General features: G+C 39.3%; 1 protein-coding gene across 5 annotated transcripts in view; it reads right to left on the bottom strand.

Annotated features, from left to right (window-relative positions):
* Nucleotides 1–2,096: 2,096 nt before the first annotated feature.
* The window catches only part of PAX2 (paired box 2), a 161,753-nt gene continuing 140,799 nt past the window's right edge, over nucleotides 2,097–23,050 (bottom strand). For 3 of the 5 annotated variants that reach the window (XM_039320678.1, XM_039320679.1, XM_039320676.1), the window contains exons 8-10: nucleotides 14,202–14,303; nucleotides 8,566–8,652; nucleotides 2,097–5,696 (exon numbers count right to left, since the gene is read on the bottom strand). In XM_039320678.1, coding sequence (XP_039176612.1) covers nucleotides 5,620–5,696; nucleotides 8,566–8,652; nucleotides 14,202–14,303 — 266 coding nt within the window. In that variant the 3' untranslated portion in view covers nucleotides 2,097–5,619. The remainder of the gene's footprint in view (nucleotides 5,697–8,565; nucleotides 8,653–14,201; nucleotides 14,304–23,050) is intronic. The other 2 variants (XM_039320677.1, XM_039320675.1) reach the window with 1 other exon arrangement.

The following is a 23,050-nucleotide window of genomic DNA, read 5'->3' as shown; positions in this document are numbered from 1 at the left end:
TTTTAATTCTCAGTCCCATTGTACAACTAGAGAAAAAAAAAAGGGGGGGGGGGGAAGTCAAAGGAAAAAAAATCCATCCTTGAACCACAGCCTGCAGATTTGCGGAGCAAAAACAATGAAAAAAAAACAAACAATGAACCAAAAAACATTATAGCAGCAAAACCAGAAGAATCTGCAAGTATGGGCAGAGGCAAAAGACATAAAAAATTTTTCCTCTTTTCCTTTTGCATAGAATTGTTTGTCTTTCAATTTTTCCAGTTTTTCATTCCCTGCATGATTAATTTTTTATATTATCTTAACGAGATGAAGTAGCAAATCACTTTTGGGAGATGTCGGATGTTTTGGGGCAAAAAGCCTTAACAGGTTGGGCTGTCCCCACAGATTCTGAATTTGTGCTGTGCTTTATTGAACACCGGGTTTTGTTGTCAGTGAGCACAATGAGATTCAAGCAGTACAGACAATGCATTCCTTATTTACACGATGAGGTGAGCCTGTTTCAACCACTAGCATGATAAAAGATGTAGAATGGGCTTATATACAAGAGGAATAGCCTTCACATTACACACATCATCTTTCTACAAAGCAGTAATTCCCCCCCCCCCGATAAATAATAAAATATTAAATAATTGATCGTTTTATCCCCACTTCCTGCATAGTCCATTCCAATGGAATCTATATGACTAACATTGTTTTTTTTGTATAATATCATCGCATAAATCCCCATCTCGGTTCCTAATTGTAACTTTGCTTTACAATGAAATCTTTAACTGGAATTCAAAACAACCAGGGTCCAACACAGAAATTCCTTGGCAAATTTGGGGGAGTTTATGAAAATGATAATAATATTTATGATATTAGAAGGATTGGAGTATATTACAATGTGTTTAGTGTTTGGGTGGGGTTTTTAATGTTTAAAGTTTTAAGTAATGTTTAGATTTGTGTTTTTGATTGACTATAATTTGTTTGTTCTAATGTCTCAAGTTCTGATTGTTTAAATTTGTGTTTCGGAGGGACTATAACTTGTTTAACTAAATGTATTTGGATTTGCTTATGATTTATGCTAGACTTTATATTGTAGTTATAGATGTTTAAAGAAAGCAGTGCTTAAAATTGTGTCTTGGAAGAAACTTATGTAGAAGGATGGATAATATTATAAGTAAGATTAGAAGATTTTTAGAGTATATTATAATGTGTTTATTATTATTTTCTAGAAATAATTCATTTAATTTAAGGTTACTTAGGATTGTTTAGGATTTATAGGTGTCTTAAGTTTTATATGTGTTTTAAGTTCTTTTTCTTTTTTTTCTTTTGAAACATTTTGGATAAGCCTGTAATCAACTCTGGGAGGTTCAGGGGAGGGTTAGGGAGGTTTGGGGAGTTGGGGGAGGGTATGGGTGGGTGGGCGGGTTTGGGGAGGGGATTTATTTTGTAAAATGTTAAAAATTCTCAATAAAAAAAAAAAAAAAAGAAATTCTTTGGCAAATGTAATGCACACATTCGCAGATGGCTTTTGAGGAAAGCTGGTAGATAGACCAAGGCACAACCTGGGCCTTTGCATAGGATGTTCCAAATTCATCTGCTTACTCTTCTAGTGATCATGCCAACATGCAACAGTACTTGTGTAATGTTATCTGTGTCAATGGCCTGAAATTAAGCCAAAGGTTATAAACAATTACCACATTCACCTTTTTTCTATCAATATTTTTTTTAAAAAAATGAATATCAGATCAGATTATTCCAGTTACTCATTCCTTAATGATTTCCTGGGTTAGAGGTTTTTAAAAGATGTGATTATCCTTTCATTTTGGCATAATCAAGTTGAGGGAATACATGAATAATCTTCAGAGATATGTTGGAACCTAACTGGTTTTTAGAAAGGCTCAAATAGCTATTGCCAATTGTTTGGGAATCCATATATCATGTATGGGTAATTTTAAATATTACAATAACCAGTGTACTAACTATGTACGTTAACGATAATTGATTTTTGTTGCCCTAAATCTTAAAATTAATTTGGGATAAGATGCTTAAAGGTGTAATTGAAATGATTTTTGATTGCACATTTTAGTAGGCTGTAGAAGATATAAAAGAACAAGTGCGTTTCCAGATCTTTTAATTTGGGGCTATGAATAAAAATTCTTTTATTATTATTGTTTTTTTTTTAAAAAACACAGCCTAAAATGTAGATGATTTTTGTGATCCAACAATATCAACACATTTCAATGGTATTATGGAGAACAACAAAGAGTTTCTGGCTCATGGCAATGGTCATTTTTGATCATCTTACGGAAAGGCGCTATAAAGCCAAATACAACCATTTCTTATATCCACCCAATATTGACAATTCGTTGATTTGCAAAACCTCCTGCTTTAAGTCTGCTCGAAAGTGGATCAAGTGCCTCTTGATGAAGTCAAGATGTACCAAACGGGAGGCAGCAAGTATATCTAGTTCTCTATGAACACTTGTTCCTCTTTTACCTCAAAACCTCCTAAAGAGAAGACCTTGCTTCTCTACAGAGGGTTTAACATTAGATGTACACAAGATACATATGAGCATGTTATGCTCCCTACAATCTTTTAGGTAAATTATATCTCCTTTCTTCTCCAGATCCAACAGAACATCTTTACTAGTGGAAAAGAGAAGTAATAATTCTCTCTCTTTGCTTAGGAGGAGGAAGGGAAAATCTTGTTGAATATTTTGGGAGATAGTGCTCAAGAGTACAGGGAAGAAGGACATTGACAAAGATAACCTCTTCCCCCTTCCCTGTATAGATTAGGACATTCTAGACTGGATTATATTGAGAGACTACACTAACTTGCTGAAGGAAATGCTAGATTTTAATAAGTCTGAAATTCACCATGAGCATGCACAATGTTCCATCCATTTTTTATATGATTTACAATATTCTTACATTATGACATGAAACTTGCATAAATAAGGTATTTTAATAATGGAATATTTCATATTGTTATGGCAAGAAGAGGTAAGATAGTTGGATGCCATCATCAGGAGATGGGGAATAAAACACATCCTTTCTTCCAAGTTAGCAACTTTTTCTAGAATATTAACTGAATGAATTAAGCTAAATCCTCAAGATTCCAGATGCAACAAGGGAATTGCTGTGGTAACTCAGGAAAAAAAAAACTGATTAAAAAGTCCACTTCATTTGCATGTCATTCGCTAAGGGAGAATTACATGGGAATTAGAACACATAAGAAGAGACTTTGGGAATGAATCCTTTTGCTATAGAAGGCATCCTATGCTGTCACTTTTGTGGATGGAAATGAATTTCTTCATGATTCTCACTCTGGTAAAAGGGGAGTAGGTTTTTCTTCTCCCTCTTCTGAGGACAAGACCTTGCTAGACGTAGTCAAGTTTTCACAAATCTGAGTTTTAAAATTTCTTTTATTATGTATCTTATAACTTTTTATTTCAATAAAAGGGAAGGAAGGCAAGAAGCAGAGCAGAAGGAAGGCCATGATATTAGCACTTGAGATGCAACAGGCCCGAGCGAAGCCCTCAACAGATTTGGGCAGCCGCAAGGAATCAGACAACTTATGGTCAATTGGGGTGGGGGTGGGGAATCTTCAAATTATTTCACACAGAATAGCAGGCTTAAGAATTGGTGAGAGTATTATGATATAGCAAAAACAAACAAACAAACAAACAAAAAAAAAAAACCAAAAACCCAACCCAACAAGATAGGTAATAAGATTGATCAAGATAGGTGATAGGCCTTGTGTCTGATTTTTATATCACAAATATATTGTCTTGCAATAGATGGCAAGTTTAAAAGTGATTTTGAAATTTTAGATTTGGCATGAATTGGCAATGGCACGATCGCTTATCTGTCCATTCTCAAATCAAATTGGGACCACATTGTAAACCTGCTGCTGGTGGGTGCCCTTTCGTTCGTCATTGTAAATAAGAAAAGAAGGCATAACATTCTGGAAGTGAAATCTCTTTTTCTGTACTTCAACATTTCGTTTGCACTATATCACTTCTCGTATGTTTATTCCATCCTGATGTTTCTATAGGAGTGGCAGAAAGTGAAAGGCAGAGAACAAAATAATAATAATAATAATAATAATCTCTGTTCTAAATGGAATTATTTGGATTCATTGTCAGTTGCCCAAACTGTTAACATTCCCCAGCGAAAAGCAATATATTTTGGCTGGTAGCTAAACAAATGCATGTTACACATGGAGAATGGAACATCTTTCTGAATTGTTGCCAAATTTGTGCATTGTGCAGATGGCTGCACAAAAAAGGTGCAGGTAGTCCTCGACTTGCAACCGCAACTGAGCCCAAATTGATGTTGCTAAGTGAGAAATTTGTTAAGTGAGTTTTGCCCCACTTTACGACTTTTCTTGTTGCGTTTGTTAAGTGAATCACCGCAGTTGTCAAATTAGTGACCACTTAATTTGTTCTTAAGTGAAGCTGGCTTCCCCATTGACTTTGCTCGGGACGCTACAACCGTCATAAATATGAACCAGTTGCTGAGCATCTGAATATAAATCACATGACCACAGGAATGCTGCAAAGGTCGTAAGTGTGAAAAATGGTCATAAGTGGCTTTTTTCAGTGCCGTTGTAACTTTGAACGGTCGCTAAAGGAACTATTGTAAATCGAGGACTATCTGTACTCGCTCTCCTCTCTGCCATACATGAATATTCCTGTGTGTGCATAATAGGAAAAGAATGAAACCCAAGAAAATGTGTTGGGGTGGTATTTCAGCTTATTCTGTCATGACTTTACTTTTTTTTTTTTTTTTTTTAGAAAACTGGGGTTTTATTTATTTCCCTCCTCGATTTATAGACTTTCAGGGCAAAGCATTAAAAGCAGTTATATTTATATATCCACTTGTATCATTCTTCATTTTGACGATTGGTTGACATCACTCCATCCTTCTTTCTGACTTGAGTCTGAATACGTTTTACCGGTGTGATTGCTTGTTCACCTTCCGCTCGTAAGATTTTGACAAATACGATGGAAATGGTCAGTCTTCAAATGAGAAGAAAGCAAAACCTAATTATTTCAACCGACCTATATAGGAATGAGAGGGAATGTATCACACGAGGAAACTTTTGTGAAATACAGTGGATGATGCACAGTCTTTCCCCCTTCATTAGGCTGAGATGCACGGTTTCCTCAGGCTTCTGGAAATTTAACTGTTGGTCATTCTGAGTTCTTTTTCATAGACGATCGTTTTAGGGGGCAACAATTAATTTATAAGCAGCATTCTCCTCTGCCACTGGCTGCCCATACCCCTCTCCATTCTTTTTTCAGTTAGAGAAGACTCGTGTGGAAGAAACTGAAGAATTCACCAAGGAGAAGTCTGAAATATTGCAGTGGTATTAGCAATGGAGACAGCAGAACCACTGGCCACAAACTTGATTTTGCCCCTACCCAGTAGAGTAGCTTGGCTAGATTGCAAGGGATATGACATTTTCAATCTGGTGAGGTCAGTAAATTCTGCAATCTGAAAGAACACTGAGGAGCAGAAGGTGGAGGGAAGGGGGGTTGTTTTCTTCCAGGTGACGCAAAATGTCCATCAGACAGGTACAATATGGAGGCCTAGGCTGTCACCCTGCAGTTTCATGTGGTTTCCATGGTAGCTAGTGGCGGTCATAGGCAGCGGCAGCAGTGGGAGGTGCGGAGCCCCGGGATGTGGCACTATAATAATAAGGGGAACCTGAAAGTTAACACAGGAGAAGAATGGACTGATTGAAAGGACATACAGTAAAATAAAATAAGAAAAAAAGAAAGGAAGAAAAGAAAGAAAGAAAGCATATTAAAAGGAACTGGAAATAGAAATCTGGAAATGAGGATCTCTTTATGGCCTAGATGTAAAATAGAAAAATAACATACACAGTATATATGTAGTATATCATGCACAGGAAGCTAAGTTTCTTGGATTATCTAGTCTAGTGCTTGTCATCAGAGTCCTATTCAAGATATTCCACCTAGAACAGGAGTAAGCAACCTTGGCTCTTTTATGACTCGTGGACTTCAACTCCCAGAATTCCTAAGCCAGCCATGCTGAGGAGAAAGGGAGAGGTTTCCAAGCTGAGTCATGCTGGCTCAGGAATTCTGGGAGTTGAAGTCCACGAGTCATAAAAGAGCCAAGGTTGCCTACCCCTGACCTAGAAGAGGAAAAGAAGAACCTGTCAGCTCTGCTTAGATTCATCTGTGGTCCTGTTAACTACCAGCAACAATTGAATATGTCTAATTTGTTCTTGCCAGCTTGGCTGTTTTTTAAATACTGGAAATTTCTTTTTACTTCGTCATCCCTCTAGAAGCCTGCAAGAGTCGTTAATAAATGGGTGGTCTTAAAAAGCGAGTAAATAAAAATGATTCTTCTCATTTCCAGTAAAATCTCCAAAACCATTCTGGACGATACTCAGTCCTCATGGAGAAATTTAGAAACTTGGAAAGGAAGAAGGGAATCTAACAATATTACCCTTTTTCTAATTCCAGTTGCAGAAGTGCCCACCTTAGCATAAGCATGCAGGAAATATAAGCAATTTTATTATTTGGAATACTTTCCATTCTGAGGAAGTATATGAAGTACTAAAGTACTTTTTTATATATATAAAAAATCTGCCAGATCTGTGCAAAGCAGACTCTCAGTGTATAATATTAAATATTTAGCAAAATCATGCTTAGAACAGATCTGAAAATCAAGCTTAAAAACTGGTGATAGAATTGTTGATTGGGCTGAAGGTATCTCTGAATAAAGTGTAAGTTGTATAAGAATAAATATATAAGAGTCAAGGTGAGACAGATTTATTCAAAGAACTTTGGTAGCTGATTTTAAGAACTGACTTTTATGAAGCTTTAATTTTTTAAATAAATAGAAGGCACACGATATACAAGATTACACATAGGTAATAGCAAGACTGCACTAAATGCAATAGCAGACCATATGACACACAATATATTTTGTTAGTAGGTGTACACAGTCCCAATAATTTTCAAGAGATCTATGCTTTGTGGCTTATACTCTTGAGGTATGCACATAATGGTCACATATTAGCAATTACTATAGAAGTATGATTAACAAAAATAGCTATATCTAATATTAAGAAATATTTATCTATTTTAAACATATACAATTGCCCCTCTTAAATCTGGACAGCTCCCAGTCAGAAATATGTAATTCTTAATTCATTACATTAATGAATTAAGTGGGAAGTGGTCATTTAAACTATCAAGCCCAACCTCCACTGCGAGTGTACTGTGAGGGTGTTCATTAACAATAATGTTTTAAAGATGGGCGAACTGGGAAATAAAGTATTTGCTAATATATCCCAGAAGGACAGCTTTGTTAGATACTTGCAGCAAAAACAAGAATGGATTTTGTGATATCTTAAAAAAAATGAAAGAAGGGGGGGGGACTGGTAAAAGAGTAGATGGGGTGGATAGGATGGACCATAAACAAAACAGTAGTCAGATGTGACATTTTGCACCAATGAGCTAGTTATTGCATGCAGTATCATATGGATATCCTGGTCTCTGTTTAATCTGGGAGAAATGAAGTTAAATCTCATTGCTTTGAGGTGAAATATTTCTTTAGGATGGCCACTTTGAGGTAAGAAATAGTGTATCACGTCTAGATGTTTTTGTTTTGGTGTGTATTTAAACAAATCGGGCAAATGTTTCCATTTTCCTTTCTACAGAAGACTGTGGCACTAGCTTCCTTGACATTTCTTTTATGGTTTGCTCTATGTGGGGTTTTTTTCAGCTTTTTTGTAATTTTTTAAAGAAAAAATATTGCAAATGCTCAATGGTTTTATATAAAGGTGTTAAAATGTTAGCAATTTTATTTCACAACAACTAAGATAAGATTATTTTCCCTCAGTATCCATTACTTTATATGGGTATTATCCAACTTGGTGTGAAACTCAAATTCAGAATAAATCAGAAGAATTCAGAATAGACTCTTGTCTGAAGTAGAGGACAGCTCCAGTATGCCCTGTCCTAATTCAAAATCAGAGGAAACAGCAACCATCCTCTAACACCCCCCACTCCCCCCCCACACAAAAATTGTGGGCAGAATATAAATGTAAACACTTTGCTTAGATCAGGGGTAGGCAACCCTGGCTCTTTTATGACTTCATAAAATATATTATGATCAAGATGTTTTTTTTTAATCTAGGCCAGGGGTAGGCAACCTTGGCTCTTTTATGACTCGTGGACTTCAACTCCCAGAATTCCTGGGCCAGCCATGCTAAGGGGAAAGGGAGAAGTTTCCAAGGTGAGCCATGCTGGCTCAGGAATTCTGGGAGTTGAAGTCCACGAGTCATAAAAGAGCCAAGGTTGCCTACCCCTGACCTACATTAAAAAAAAACATTTTGATGAAAAGGGGAATACTGGACTCAGTGACAGGACTAGCCCAAAGTTAGTTTATTTTTAGTTTTTTGGGTTGGTGGCAGAATCATAATATATTTTAGAGTCCCCAGTAAGATGGAAATAAATAGGAAAAAGAAAGCAAAGAAACAAGTAGAAGGGCAACAGAAAGGGATGGAAAAGGGTAGAGAAAAACCTGAGGGAATACTCACTTAGTAACGCAGGATTGCTGAACCTCCAGGCTTCATTGTAGGTTGTGTATTGAGGGTGGCTGTAAGGATTGCCTGAGAATTCACTCCCTGGAAAGAACACAGGAGGGTGTCATTCATACCACAATTCAGACAGAGAGGAAAGAGAACAAAATTGCATTAGTACCTGACAAGAGAAGAAAAAAGTCATTAGAAGAAACATTGCAGCAAACAGGAAGGTCTTAAGAGTGGATTGGCAAAGGAGACAAAATGGGAAACTGGGAAAAATGAAGCTTAGTCTAATACATAAATGTAATAAAGAGTTTTCAGGTGCAATTTCCTCCGGAATTTCTGTTGGGAATCCTCTAAGAAAGATCACAGCATGTCCAGGGACAAATTGCAGCCAGCAGTGTGGGAAGTTGTAAAAGCTTTCTCCCTTTGAGGTGGTTGAATCTAAGCAGAACTTCCAATAAGGCGGCAAGGGGCACTTTCCCAATAAAAGTCAGGTGGAAGGTTCTTGACAAGGCCCATTTATGTAAAAAGGGGGCTTAAATGCTTCCTTTATTTTTCTATATTGTCACTCAATTTGTTTCTACATTTATTCTGAGGTGCAGGTTAAGTAAAGGACTTCTCACTCACTCTTCCTCTCTCTCCAGGCCAGTCAAGGGAAGGCAGAAGCACCATATGTGCGCAATGTTTATTGACAAGGAGTTAAAAGAAACCGAGCTGCAGGATAATGAGCTTTTGAGCTCAATTGCGACCAAGAGGAACCAGTTATCTCCTTTTGTGATCACTAATGAAACATGTAATTTCCTCATCAACGCTAGATTCTGCTTAACTGCTCTCTTTGGAGAAGGCTAGGGCTGTGACTTGTTCACGGCACTCCTAGACCTTTTGTGTTGAAGCAGAAAATGCTCCAGAAAAAATGCTCCAGAGGAAGAAAGTAGGAAAGGCCAGTTACCCAGTGGGATAAATTGAAAAAGCAAATGCTCCCAGAACATTACAGGCCTGCTCACTTAATCACTTATCTCATTAGCAATAATGCAGAAACAGGTTTTGTATAAGAGTTCCAGTATCTATAAACCAAGAGACAATTAGAATCATAGGTCTGGAAGGAATCTCAGAGGTCTTCTAGTTCAGCCTCCTATTCAACGAGACTTTATAGCAGGGTTCTTCATACTTGGCCCTTTTATGACTTGTGGACTTCAACTCCCAGAATTCCTCAGCCAGCATGCCTGGCTGAGGAATTCTGGGAGTTGAAGTCCACAAGTCATAAAAGGGCCAAGTTTGAAGAGCCCTGCTTTATAGCAACGGTTTCCAACCTTTTGGGCACCAGGGACTGATTCTGTAGAGAGTGTTTTTTCTGAGGGCTGAGGGAGGGCTGGTTCCACACGCTTCTTGCATGTGTGGGATGGGGCTTCACTTGCTTGCGTGATGTAGTTCCTGGTGGGCTGCAGACTGATGCTGGTCTGTGGCCCAGGGATTGAGGAACCCCTGCCTTATACCAACCCAATTAATTAGCTGTTGAGTCTGCATGATTATGGAGCACCCACTATCCCAGGAGGAAAGCTATTTCATTGATTAATTGCACTCATTGTCAGAAAATTTCTCCTTACTTCTAGGTTGAATCTCTCTTTAACAAGCTCCCACCCATTACTTCTTGTCCTGCCCTCTGGTGCCCTAGAGAATAGGTCAATCTCCTATTCTTTGTGTCAGCCCTTCAGGTACTGGAAGATAGCTATCATGTCCCCCCAGTCCTTCTCTTTGGTAGGCTGTACATGCCTAGCTCCCTCATTTGTCATATGATTTAGCCACCAGACCCTTTATCATCTTCTCTGTAAGCTTTCTAGGGTCTCAGTATCTTCTCTATATTGTGGTGACCAGAACTGAGTGCAATACGGCAAGTATGGTCTCAGCAGTGCAGTGTAAAGCAGTTCTATTGTTTTTTTGTTTTGTTTTTTAACTCTATCCTTCTGGTGATACAGCCTAGGACTGCACTGGCTTTTTTGGCAGCTGCAGGACATTGCTGGCTCATACTTAAGTAGTGGTCCACTACAACACCTAGAGTCCTTTCAGTTACTACTGTTGAGCCATTTGGTTTTTCCTGCCTAAGTGCAGGACCTTACTTTTCTGACCACTGAACTGCATCTTGTTGGATAGGCCCAATGCTCAAGTCTGTCAAGATGCTTCTGAATCTTGACCCTATCTTGGTGTCATACGAAAATCTGATAAATTTTGATAAATTTGATAAATTCTCCTTCTATCCCAGTGGTTCTCAACCTTTTTAATGCCGCGACCCCCAACCGGTCGTAAGTCGAGGACTACTCAACTGGTGCAGCACCATTTGCAGAATGGGACTTTTGGCGGGCTGAGCAGGGCAGAGACAGCCTGGACAATTCCTATTGGCTTTGGAAAGCCAATAGAATTAGACTCTATTCAAGAGAGTCTATTCTATTGGCTTTCAAAAGCCAATAGAATAAAAGGGAGTAGCATAGCTAAGTAAAGGGGAAAAAATGGTGGACTGCGTTGTTTGGCGACCCCCATGAAATGGTCGTTCGACCCCAAATGGGGTCCCGACCCACAGGTTGAGAACCACTGTTCTATCCCTCCATTTAATTTATGAAGATTTTGAAGAGTACTAGTCCCAAGACTGGAACTTGAGGTACCCCACTGCATGCTCCCCTCCATGTCGATGTAAGTTCCATTGAGAAGTACCAGCTGAGTGCAGTTTGTCAGCCAATTGCAAATCCCCCTGGTGGTGATACTGCCTATCCCACATTGTTTTATCTTACCAAGAATTAAATTGTGGTCTACCTTGTCCAATGCAGCAAGGTTACTATGTCCACAGCACTTCACTGATCCACTAATTTATAGTTACTTTATCAAAAAAAAAAACAACAACAACCAATAAGGTTTGTCTGGCATCATCTGTTTTTAACAAACCTATGCAGTCTTCTAATAATCATATTTTTTTTTCTAGGTGCTCACAAATCCTCTGCTTAATTTCCAAGATTTTCCCAGATACTGATTGGGCTATAATTTCCTGGATCCATTTTTCCCCTTTTTGTAGACTGGAACCACATCAGTTCTTTTCTAGTCTTCTGGTATTTCCCCGGCGCTACAGGAGTTTTGAAAGATTACATTCAATGGCTCCCAATTGCATCTGCCAGTTCCTTCAGAAGCCTGGGATGTAAACCATCTGATCGAGATGATTTCTATTCATCCAGGGTGGGATAGGTATTCTTTTACTAATTCCTTGCCTATTTTGACTTATATACCTTATTCCATCTCCCTCAGTCCTGCTTTTAATAGGCTGGGCTGTTTCTTCGTTTTGCATAAAAACAGACACAAAGAAGGAAGTAATCAGTTCTGCTTTTTCCCTGCTGCCTTTCATCTTCTTGCCATCTGCTCCCATTCGTGGGCCTATTGTTTCCTAGCCTTTCTTCTTGTTCCTTACATATTGAATGAACTGTTTTAATTATCATTTTTGATATTGGTTGCTAGTTTTAGCTCATTCTGGTCCTTAGCCTTCCTGGCTCCTGCCTTACAGATTTGGGCTGTTTGTTGGTATTCTGCTTTAGTTATATGTCTCTCTTTCCTTTTTTTTTTTTACATTTAACCTTTTGGTCCCTCAATTTGTCAGAGAACTCTTCATGCAACCATGCTGGTCTCATCTGGTCTTTCATTAGGGGATTGCTCTATCAGCTTTTAGTGTTTTTGAGTGAAGGCGTATTGGACACAGAGTAATTTTTAATAACAATACATGTAGAACTTAAGCAACAATAAACAATAAATATTTTTTTTTTCATGCAATAGACCTACCGCATATCACTGGTAACAGGGTGAACTTCATAGTGTCTTTAGACAATTCTCATCACTTTATTTACTCTCTCTCTCTCTTCCAAATTATAAATTTCTAGTTATTTAGATTCAGCCTTGCTGCTTCAAGCTCTCATGGATGTTTTATTCAAATACACAGTGATCTGCCAGCTATCTACCAACCACCAACAGCTATCAAGCAGTCATTTCTCCACTAACATTTGGTGACCGCCTAAGTTATCCAACTATAGTTGTGTTGCTATGGCCTCCATGATATCTGGGTGATGCCAGAAGCTAGCAGTGTCTATGTCTGTGTCCAGAAATATATTTGTTTGTGATCAAACAATGAGCAAATAATGAAGTCGGAGCTGCTTTAGAAGGCTATTTCAAATCTTGTATGCCACCCTTTCTTAAAAAATTTGCCACGTTACACATTTTATGGCAGAGGGCTTGAAGAAAGTGTTCTGTAGTGATTAGCAAGTTCATAACAAGGGATCGCTCTGTGTGTATTGGTAGGGGGAAAAGATACAGTTGAAATATTTTAGATTCAGGGCATTTAGGATTTCAGTTATTTAAACCTACTGATTTATATACCTCAGTGATGGCGAACCTTTTAGAGACCAAGTGCCCAAACTGCAACCCAAAACCCACTTATGCATCGTCGGGTGCCGGGCGGGCGTGGCCCATTGGGCAGGCGTGGCTGCGGTGGTAACAGCAGACTGGGTGGGACTAAAAAGTTCAATCAATTCCAACTTTGCAAAAGCTTTTTTTTCCCGTGAGAAGTTGAAATTGACTGATTGATTGAACCTTTTTTTTGTACATGGCGGCAGAGGTCTAAAGCGAAAATGTTTTATAAAACCCAGCTGAAGGCCTAGGACTGGGATGACAGCGCGCGTGCCCACAGAGAGGGCTCTGAGTGCCACCTCTGGCACCCGTGCCAAAGGTTCGCCACCACTGATATACCCCATCCCTATTATCTGTGCTACTCTTATACATCATACTAATTGCCACTAGAATCTTTAATTATCCCATCCAGTGAAATATTGAAAATATTGGAAGCAGAAGTCCTTGCAATACACTATATATTAAAGACCCAAGGTAGTATGCTACCCATTAGCCCTATCTTTGCCAAATATCATGGTATTGGTGTCCATGATATTGAAAACCATGAAAGGCGGATCCACCAAAAAGAAGGAATTTTGCAACGTAGCCATCCACTTGGCAGCTTTTCTAGAAAGGGGTGCCTCCCACTCAACAGTCCATGCTACTGTTATTGGATATAAGTGAACATGAGAGTCAGGTCTAGTGATTAAGGCACCAGGCTAAAATGCAGGAGACCATGGTTTCTAGTTCTGCCCTAGCCATGAAAGCTGCCTGAATTGGACCAGTCTCTTTCACCCAACTCACCTCATCACCCTATTGTTGTGGGGGAAATAGGAGGATGTGTTGGGTATGTTTGCCACCTTGAGTTATTTCTAAAAAATAACAAAGGCAGGATACAAATAAATAAATAAATGAAACATCCACTCCCAATTTTTCTTGCTCAAGGCTGAGACATATGCATGTGGTCAATCTTGCAAAAGGAGCACAAGGCAGTCCTGGGAGGTCATCTCACTCTATTGATAGAATTATACTTGCAAACAAAATGGATTTCCTTAATACAGTGGAAATCAGAACTGAAAATAAATAGCATTAGGCAAAAAACAACAGCAACCACACAACCCTCTGGAATTGGAGTTGATCAAACTTACTGAAATGCCCTTCCAAGTAAGGCATTTAAAAAAAACAACAACACCTATTTACTTATCTAAATAAAACTGATGGGAAGCAAGGAACCTTACCAGGCACCATTCCTGCAAGAGTTGAGGTTGGGTAACTGCCTTGTCCAGTTGGTGGAACATGTGGTGGGTAGCCAGGCAAAGTTGTGCTGGCCATGTCACGACCTAAGAAGAAAAAAATGAGAAAGAACTGAATAATAATAATAATAATAATAATAATAATAATAATAATAATAATAATGTTGGAAGGGACCTTGGAGGTCATCTAGTCCAACCACCTGCTCAGGCAGGAAACCCTATACCTTTTCAGACAAATGGCTTTTTGTTAGATAGCCCCCAGTGTTTAAGTCTATCCAGATCCTCCTGTATCCTAAGCCTGTCTTCTAGAGTGTTGGCTATTCCTGCCAGCTTGGTGTCATCTGCAAATCTGATGAGTTCCCCATCTATCCCCTCGTCCAGATTGTTGATGAAGATGTTGAAGAGCACTGGGCCCAGAACAGAGCCCTGGGGCATCCCACTACACACTTCCCTCCATGTAGATGCGGTTCCATTGAGGACCACATGCTGAGTACGGCTGGTCAGCCAGCTACAGATCCATTTGGTGGTGATGCTGTCTAACCCACATTTTTCTATCTTATCAAGTAGAATATCCTACTTTGTTACCTCTACCCTAAAACTACTCATTCTAATCTTTAGTGCTCAATCTATGACGTATTTTGGTTCCTCCAGGCATTTTTAAATTTATCCCTTTTTATTAAATCTGCAAAAACAGACAAAGGGATACTTTTACTTTTGTCCGTTTTTGCAAATTTAATAAAAGGGGATACATTAAAAAAAATATCTGGAGGAACCCAAAGTTCAATAGACTACGAATGTTATATATGGCGATATAATTTGGTATATAATTATTCAGTATTTTGGTCAAAGCTTTTTTTTTAAAAAAAAAAGTTGGAAAAAAAGTCTTGACACCCTTTTATCATGAATGGTGAGGTTTGTTTACTACTTATATTTCCTTACACTACCTATAGTATCTTATTCAGCATAAGAAATTCTTTCTGTTTTATGGATAACGTATAGATTACACAAAAGCATTTGAGAACAAAATGTATCTTTTGTTAGTACTTAAAGAGACATAGATTATTTACTTTTAATTACTGTATATATGATGGGGGTTAAATAATATTCAAGTATATTAAGAGCATCACAGAAGTCTCCTGCTTTTAATACATGTAATATGATTTTCACTAGGTCTCCAAACAAATTTAAACCTCAGTCAAGAAAGATGACTTCAGCAATATTCCCACACTGTAGGTTAAGCCGAAGGAATAAATCACTTAAAATCCATAGAAATCCTACCGCTAGAATCCTAGAGTTAAAAACTTTGGCCACAAAGCCCAACTTCCTGCTCAATGCAGAAATGCAGATTAGAGTTCCCCCACTGAACCTCTGCTTTAATCTATCCAGCACAGAGGTAATTGGCTCAACTTTTAAGTGAGCTACTGTACATTTTAAGTGGTTGGCACTAAGTTTGGGTTATTTCTTGCAACACGTAAACGGTGATTATAAGATGACAATAAAAAAGAAGCCCACATCATGTTATATGAATGAGGCCATCAAGTTAAACTCTGGGCACAGGTAGTCCTTGACTTACGACCGCAATTGAGCCCAAAATTTCTGTTGCTAAGTGAAACATTTGCTAAGTGAATTTTGCCCCATTTTACGACCTCTCTTGTCACAGTTGTTAAATTAGTAACACGGCTGTTAAGTGAATCTGGTTTCCCCATTGACTTTGCTTGTCAGAAGGTTGCTGAAGCTGATCCATAATCCAGAGGCACTGCAAATATCGTAAATAAGATGCCTAGAAAGCCTAAAACAAAATATAAAAGGAGCAGCGTAGCTTAAAGTTGTTTTTAGCCGCCAATTTTAAAGAAGCATTTTTCTTCCTTTTATAACACAAGTTCTGCAACGGAAACAATTTTGCTTACTTCACTGACAATGCGGTTGATGATGTGGTTAGGACCTGAACTATATCTAGCTCCTCTTGACCACTTTAGACTGTTAATGGGTACACCATTCCTCTCCAGTCACTGGGTGCTAATGGCCATATTTGTCTTTTTTTTTTTTTTTTTTTTTGGAGAAAGAGATCAGAGAGGCTGTCCTGCAGTGTCCAAAAGCCTTTCTGAAGGGCTGGTTAAACCTTCTACAAGCTACTTATATACACAATTGCTCTTTTAAAAGAGTGCTAAACCTGTATCCAAAATTAGTCTGGTTGCCAGATCAAGAGAACTTCATTCTCTGCCAGCTTCAGCCCGTGCTCTTCCTGCTTGCCAGCACTCTCTTAGCTGTAGTATCTTTGGACATGATCAAAAGTGCTCTAGACCATGTTCAAATATATCTCAATGAAAAGTTGCAGCTACAGAGCATCTGCTATTCAAAGCACTTACAGTTGCGGCCAAAATTGTGGAAACCTTTTGGGAAAAGTGTACAGTAGAAATGCCACCTTTGGTTAAGTTTCCACCCATTTTTCTTCTAATTTCTTTATAACTGTAGCCTTGTTCACTTCATAATACTGTTTTACATTGCTTTCTGGATGACCAGTCAACTCTTTGCACCATTATTTTACTTTTATTACATTTTACAAGCTCACTAAATGAAAGAACACAAAAAAACCCAACTGACTTGATAGCGATCACATAACACACTGACAAATGTCCTCCTCTCAGCTTCAATACATGAACATCAATAACTGAATCCTACTGTGATCTGATTGGCTTGTTGCCAAAACAAGATGACACCTGATTGGCTCTCTAAACACTCGTGCTCATTGGCTACCATCAGGTGAAGGAAAGCTACCTGATATCAACCTAAGCAAGTTGTGCTTCCTTTTTCTGGTTATTTGGCTATAACCTTTCATAGAATAAAGTACAGATAATTGAAAAAACTATGTTGCATTACATTCTTGCTTAAATTGTCTTTCCATTGATATATAATTTTATGGTACTACTCCAAAAACTAAGTGGTGTTATTAGCCATCAAACCTCAAAAATACACTTTTCCCAAAAGGTTTCCACAATTTTGGCCATTACTGTATTTTTGACCAACCCCATTTCACCCAATCACTGTGGTTGTTTTTCCATGAGAGAGGAAGCAGCAGTAGAATCTAGTAATCATTCACCTTGACTTTCTTACATGAAAACTTTAAGAAATATATTATTTTCTAGCCTCATTTTTCTAGGCAGAATAGAGTTTGGCCCTCAGACCAAATTTGCTGGCCAGCAAATTTTATGCCAACATTTCTTTTTAAGTTAAGGAGTGGGGGGCTGTAGTTCAGTGAGGTTGTCTGGCTGTATCCTCAGTTATGCAGATGTAGTAGAATAATAACAGATCGCATTGTGAGTCATTCTAGATGAGAAGGTGCCTTTTAGTTCCTTGTTTGTTTGTTTATTTATGTCTATTATGTGTATCCTCAACAGAGACCAAGACAATTTAGGATACATATCCATCAAGAAAAAAGGGGGGATTTTATTCAAGAGGTGGGGTCAGAAAATCCTCAATTCTGAGATTTCATTCTAAAAAGATGGTTGTAAATTTAATATTAAAAATACTCAAAAACAAGCAGAAAACTATCCAGTATAATTCAGTTAAATGATATTTTGAAAATATATTTTAAATCTATTTTATTTTTGTATCTTTTAAATTGGATCAAGTCAGACTTTTCCAACTCCAGTTCTTTTGCTTTACAGAAACTTGGCTAAATGAAACAACAGAAGATAGTAGTCTGCAACGCCCAGGATTTCAGTTTCAAAGAGCAGATCGAAACATCTGTAGAAACATCCAGGGTGGAAAGAGAGTGGGAGGGTAACTGCTTCTATGTTAATAACCACTGATGCAATGATGTTACTTAGAAGTGGACATGTGGACTTAGAAACACAATTCATCAATTGCAAATCCTTTTATGCCCCACGAGGGCTCTTTTCATGCATCTTAGTTGGGATTTATATACAGAGAATGAGGTGGCTAGCTGGAGTCACTGAAGCAGTAGGCATGAGCTTAAATCAGTGGTTCTCAACCTGTGGGTCGGGACCCCATTTGGGGTCGAACGACCATTTCATGGGGGTCGCCAAACAAGGCTGTCCGCCATTTTTTCCCCCTTTTCTTTGGCCATGCCCCTGGCACTCGGTGATGTATAAGTGGTTGGGGATCACCACAACATGGGGAACTGTATTATGGGGTCACGGCATTAGAAAGGTTGAGAACCACTGGCTTAAATGGACTCCAGAAGATGGTAGAAGACAGAAAGGCCTGGAGGAATGTTGTCCATGGGGTCATGATGGTTCAGACATGCCTTTGCAACTAATAACAACAAAATATACCACCTCATGCTTGCATAAACAGTGCATTGCAAACCCTAGCTGATCAAATCTTGTGTACAGAAGAGAGATATCCAAACTCACTACTCATTTTAGGGGATTTTAACAGTGCTAATCTAAGTCAGGGGTTGCCCAGATACACTCAGAATGTCACCTGTCTCACTAGAGAAAAAAACATTTTAGAGTAAAAATATTACTCTACATTAAAAGATCCTTATCACTCTCTTCCAAGAGCAGCTGTGGGCCACTCTGATCATCACATGATTCACATTGTACCCGCTTAAAGACAAAAACTTACAACTGTAAAACCTGTAGTCAAAACAATGAAGTCTTGACAAAGTTGGAGTTACAGGCTTGCCTTGACTGAACAAAATTGGAACGTTTTTGAAGCTGCTTCAGTGGACTTTGAGGAACCCACTGATACTGATACTGGGACATCACATGCTAGTTTTTGTGAGGACCAAGAGCTTGTGCATATACAGCAATAATAAATCCCTGGTTCACAGTTAAGCTCAAGCAGCTTCGTTGTGCCAAAGAAGAAGCCTACAGGAATGGAGATAGGATGCTGTACCATCAGGCAAGGAACGTATTAACAAGGGAGATCAGGGCAGCAAAGAGAAGCTACTTCGAAAAGCAGAGGAATCTGTTCTCAACAAAGGATCCAGCAAACCTATTGAAAAGCCTGAAGAATATCATTGGCTATAGCAGATCTCCCTCTCTTACTGAAGAGCAGTGCTTTTTTTCTTTAAAAAAAAAAAAAAAGGTGCTGGAACTCACACACGTCATACAACCCGCCTTGCCTACCCTACAAGGTTCCATCCAAAAAAGGTGCTGGAACTCCGTTCTGGGCGTTCTATGAGAAAAAAAGCCCTGCTGAAGAGAATTGGCAAATGGCAGATGATCCAAATGTGTTCTACTATAGGATTGAGAGGAGATTACTGTCACTGTTTTCTCTCTATAGCAATGGCTGCATCTGTAAAGATCCCTCTGTTAAACTATTGAAGTTTGCAGATGATGCAACAGTCATTGGCCTCATTCAAGATGATGGATGAGTCTGTATATAGGTGGGAGGTTAAACAACTGGCCCTGCGGTTCAGCCAGAACAATCTGTAGCTGAACATGCTTAAAACTGTAGAGATGAGCGTGGATTTTAGGAGGAGATTGACCTATTCTACCATCTCTTCCTATATTAGACAACACAGTATCAACAGTGGAGTCTTCAAGTTTTGGGGTTCTATAATCTTCCAGGATTTGAAATAGACACCTAATCTCAGAACCGTGATTAAAAAGGCACAACAAAGAATATTCCTCCTGCATCAACTCAGAAAGTTCAGACTGTCTCGGGAGCTGTTGGTGCAGTTCTACAGAGTAATTATTGAATGTATCATTTGTTCTTCTATAACTGTCTGGTTTGGTACAGCAACCAGACAGGACTCTTATACAGTACACAGTTCAATGGATGGTTAGGACTGCAGAAAAAAAAAAAACAATTACAACCAGTCTACTTTCCACTGAGAACCTGTATACAGCACAAATCAGAAGGAGGACTGAGAAAGTATCTACAGATCCCTCCCATCCTGGAAATAAAGTGTTTCAACTCCTCCCCTCAGGACACTGCTACAGAGCATTGCATGTCGAAATAACCAGACATAGAGACATTTTTTTTCCCCTCATGCCTTCATTCTGCTGAACATCCAATTCCCACAGTATTGTCTTATGTTTATTTACCAATGTAGTATGGCTGTATTGAACTGAAAATGAATTTGGCCACCCTGCTTAAAATTTTTCTTTGTTCTCTCTTTAAAGTGAATAGAATAATAGAATAGAATAGAGCTGGAAGGGACCTTGGAGGTCTTCTAGTCCAGCCCCCTGCTCAAGCAGGAGAACCTATACCATCTCAGACAGGTGATTGTCTAATCTCTTCTTAAAAATGTCCAGTGATGGGGCCCCCACAATTTCTGGGGGTAAGCTGTTCCACTGGTTGATGGTCCTCACTTGTCAGGAAGCTTCTCCTTAATTCCAGGTTGCTTCTCTCCTTGACCAGTTTCCAACCATTGTTTCTCGTCCTTCCCTCTGGTGCTCTGGTGAACAACCTGACCCCCTCTGCCTTGTGGCAGCCCCTCAGATACTGGAACACTGCTAATCTGCTATCATGTCTCCCCTATTTCTTCTTTTCTTTAGACTAGCCAAACCCAAATCTTGCAGCCGTTCTTCGTATGTTTTAGCCTCCAGGCCTTCGATCATCTTAGTTGTTCTTCTCTGAATTTTTTCCAAACTCTCAACATCTTTTTTGTGATATGGTGACCAAAATTGCCTGCTATATTCCAGGTGTGGTCTTACTAGGGCTTTGTAAAGCGGTACTAGTACTTCACGTGATCTTGATTCTATGCTTCTATTTATACAACCCAGGGTGGTATTAGCTTTTTTGGTTGCTGCTGTACATTGCTGGCTCATAGTCAAGTGATCGTCTACTAGGACTCAAGGTCCCTCTCACAATTACTGTTTTTAAGCCAGGTCTCACCCAATCTGTATTTGTGCCTTGGATTTTTCCTGCCTAAGTGTAAGACTTTGCTTTTCTTGACATTGAAACTCATTTTGTTGGACAGGGCCCATTGTTCAAGTATGTCAAGATCTTTTTGGATTCTGAGTTTGTCTTCTGGGGTGTTGGCTACTCCTGACAGTTTGGTGTCATCTGCAAATTTGATAAGTTCCCTTTCAATGCTTTGACTATGTAGTCACATCAACAATCATTTCCTGCAAATAAAGTGTAGATGTCACCTTCATTCCCCCCCCCCACTGTCTTCAATAAATTATGCAGATTGGAAGTTCATAAAGCCAACAGTAACCTGTAATAAATATGATTTTAAATATAAGCAACAAATTTGGTTTTTTTAATGACTGTTACCTGCCACCTTGCTTTGAGCAATGGTGTGGAATAGTTGTATTTGTAGTATTTTTCAAATACCAGCATTAGATTCCCATTCAAATCCAGTAATTATCCTCTTATTTTTTTTCCCTTCCACCATACCTCACATCTCTCTGTAAGCATTCTTGATATCGCCCTGCCTGCTTTTCCTCTCTTTCCTGCTGGCATGCAACTTTGAATGTTAATGATGCCTTTTTTATTGTTGTTGCTGTTGTTGTTGCTCTGATTGAATGAGTCACACTCTGATTGAGATGTTAGTGTTAAACTGCCACTTGGGAGCATCAAACTGAGCCTGAAATGAACTTAAGTGGGGGGAAAAAGATGAAACCAGATGGATCAGCTAGGGCAGGGAAGTGGGAGGTATAAGAGAAGAATTTCAGTTCAGTTTTTTTGGGGAAAACTAGATCTCATTCCCATGAGGTTTTGATCTGTATTTCAACTATTGCTGCTCACCATTCAGCACCTTTTCCAGGACTCTCGTGGCCCTATAACTCCTGAGACCAGTGGTTCTCAATGTTTCTAATGCCGCGACCCCACAATACAGTTCCCCATGTTGTGGTGACCCCCAACCACTTATACATCATCGGGTACCAGGGGCCTGGCCAAAGAAAAGGGGGAAAAAATGGCGGACAGCCTTGTTCGGCGACCCCCGTGAAATGGTCGTTCGACCCCAAATGGGGTCTCGACCCACAGGTTGAGAATCACTGCCTGAGACTAACACGAAGTTAGGAGGATTAGAATATGTCACCGCATGTGTGCATCAGCTTTCAGACATAGGAATGCAGTGGCTCACAGAGTTTAAAATGCTGGGCTGCCGACCGGCAGGCTTGCATTTGAGACCCATTGCTGCCACAGGGTGGGGTGAGTTGCCATCCAATTGTGGGAAGTCAGAGCCCCCCCCCCAGAGAAGGAAATATTAAAAGGGCAGGAAAATAGATTTTTCTCCGAAAGGATTTTTAAAAGCATTTTTTTGAAAAGCAGAAACCTGTCCTCAAATCTCGCTGTCCCCAAGCAGGAGCCGGCCCTATACAAATGCAGATGTAAAACCATCAGGAAAGCTGGAGCCAGGGAACCCAAGAAGACAAAGGGACTTAACATCTGCATACCTCACCCAAACTCTAAGAGTCATTAGCCCAGCCCCAGGGAAGCAGGATAGGACTTTTGGGACATCATAGGACTAACCCATTACCATCAAGTATACCAGAGAGACACACTTAGACTCAGGTCAGAATACGTGACACAGGAAATAGCCTCAAAGTTCATGCCACAGGAACAGGAAACCATTCCAAACAAAAAGCTTGTTGTTGTTAATTGCGAAATTGTGTCCGACCCATCGTGACCCCACGGACAACGTTCCTCCAGGTCTTCCTGTCCTCTACCATTTTCTGGAGTCCATTTAAGTTCACGCCTACTGCTTCAGTGACTCCATCCAGCCACCTCATTCTCTGTCGTCCCCTTCTTCTATTGCCCTCAATCTTTCCCAGCATTAGGCTCTTCTCCAGTGAATCCTTCCTTCTCATTAGGTGGCCAAAGTACTTGAGTTTCAACTTCAGGATCTGGCCTTCTAAAGATCAGTCGGGGTTGATCTCTTCTAGGACTGACCGGTTTGAACGCCT

This window comes from Crotalus tigris, unplaced genomic scaffold, assembly GCF_016545835.1.
Source record: "Crotalus tigris isolate CLP2741 ecotype Arizona unplaced genomic scaffold, ASM1654583v1 scf7180000023683.377817, whole genome shotgun sequence".
Classification (NCBI taxonomy): Eukaryota; Metazoa; Chordata; class Lepidosauria; order Squamata; family Viperidae; genus Crotalus; species Crotalus tigris.
The sequence above is the reverse complement of the archived record's forward strand: the minus strand, read 5'-3'. Positions and strand labels throughout refer to the sequence as shown.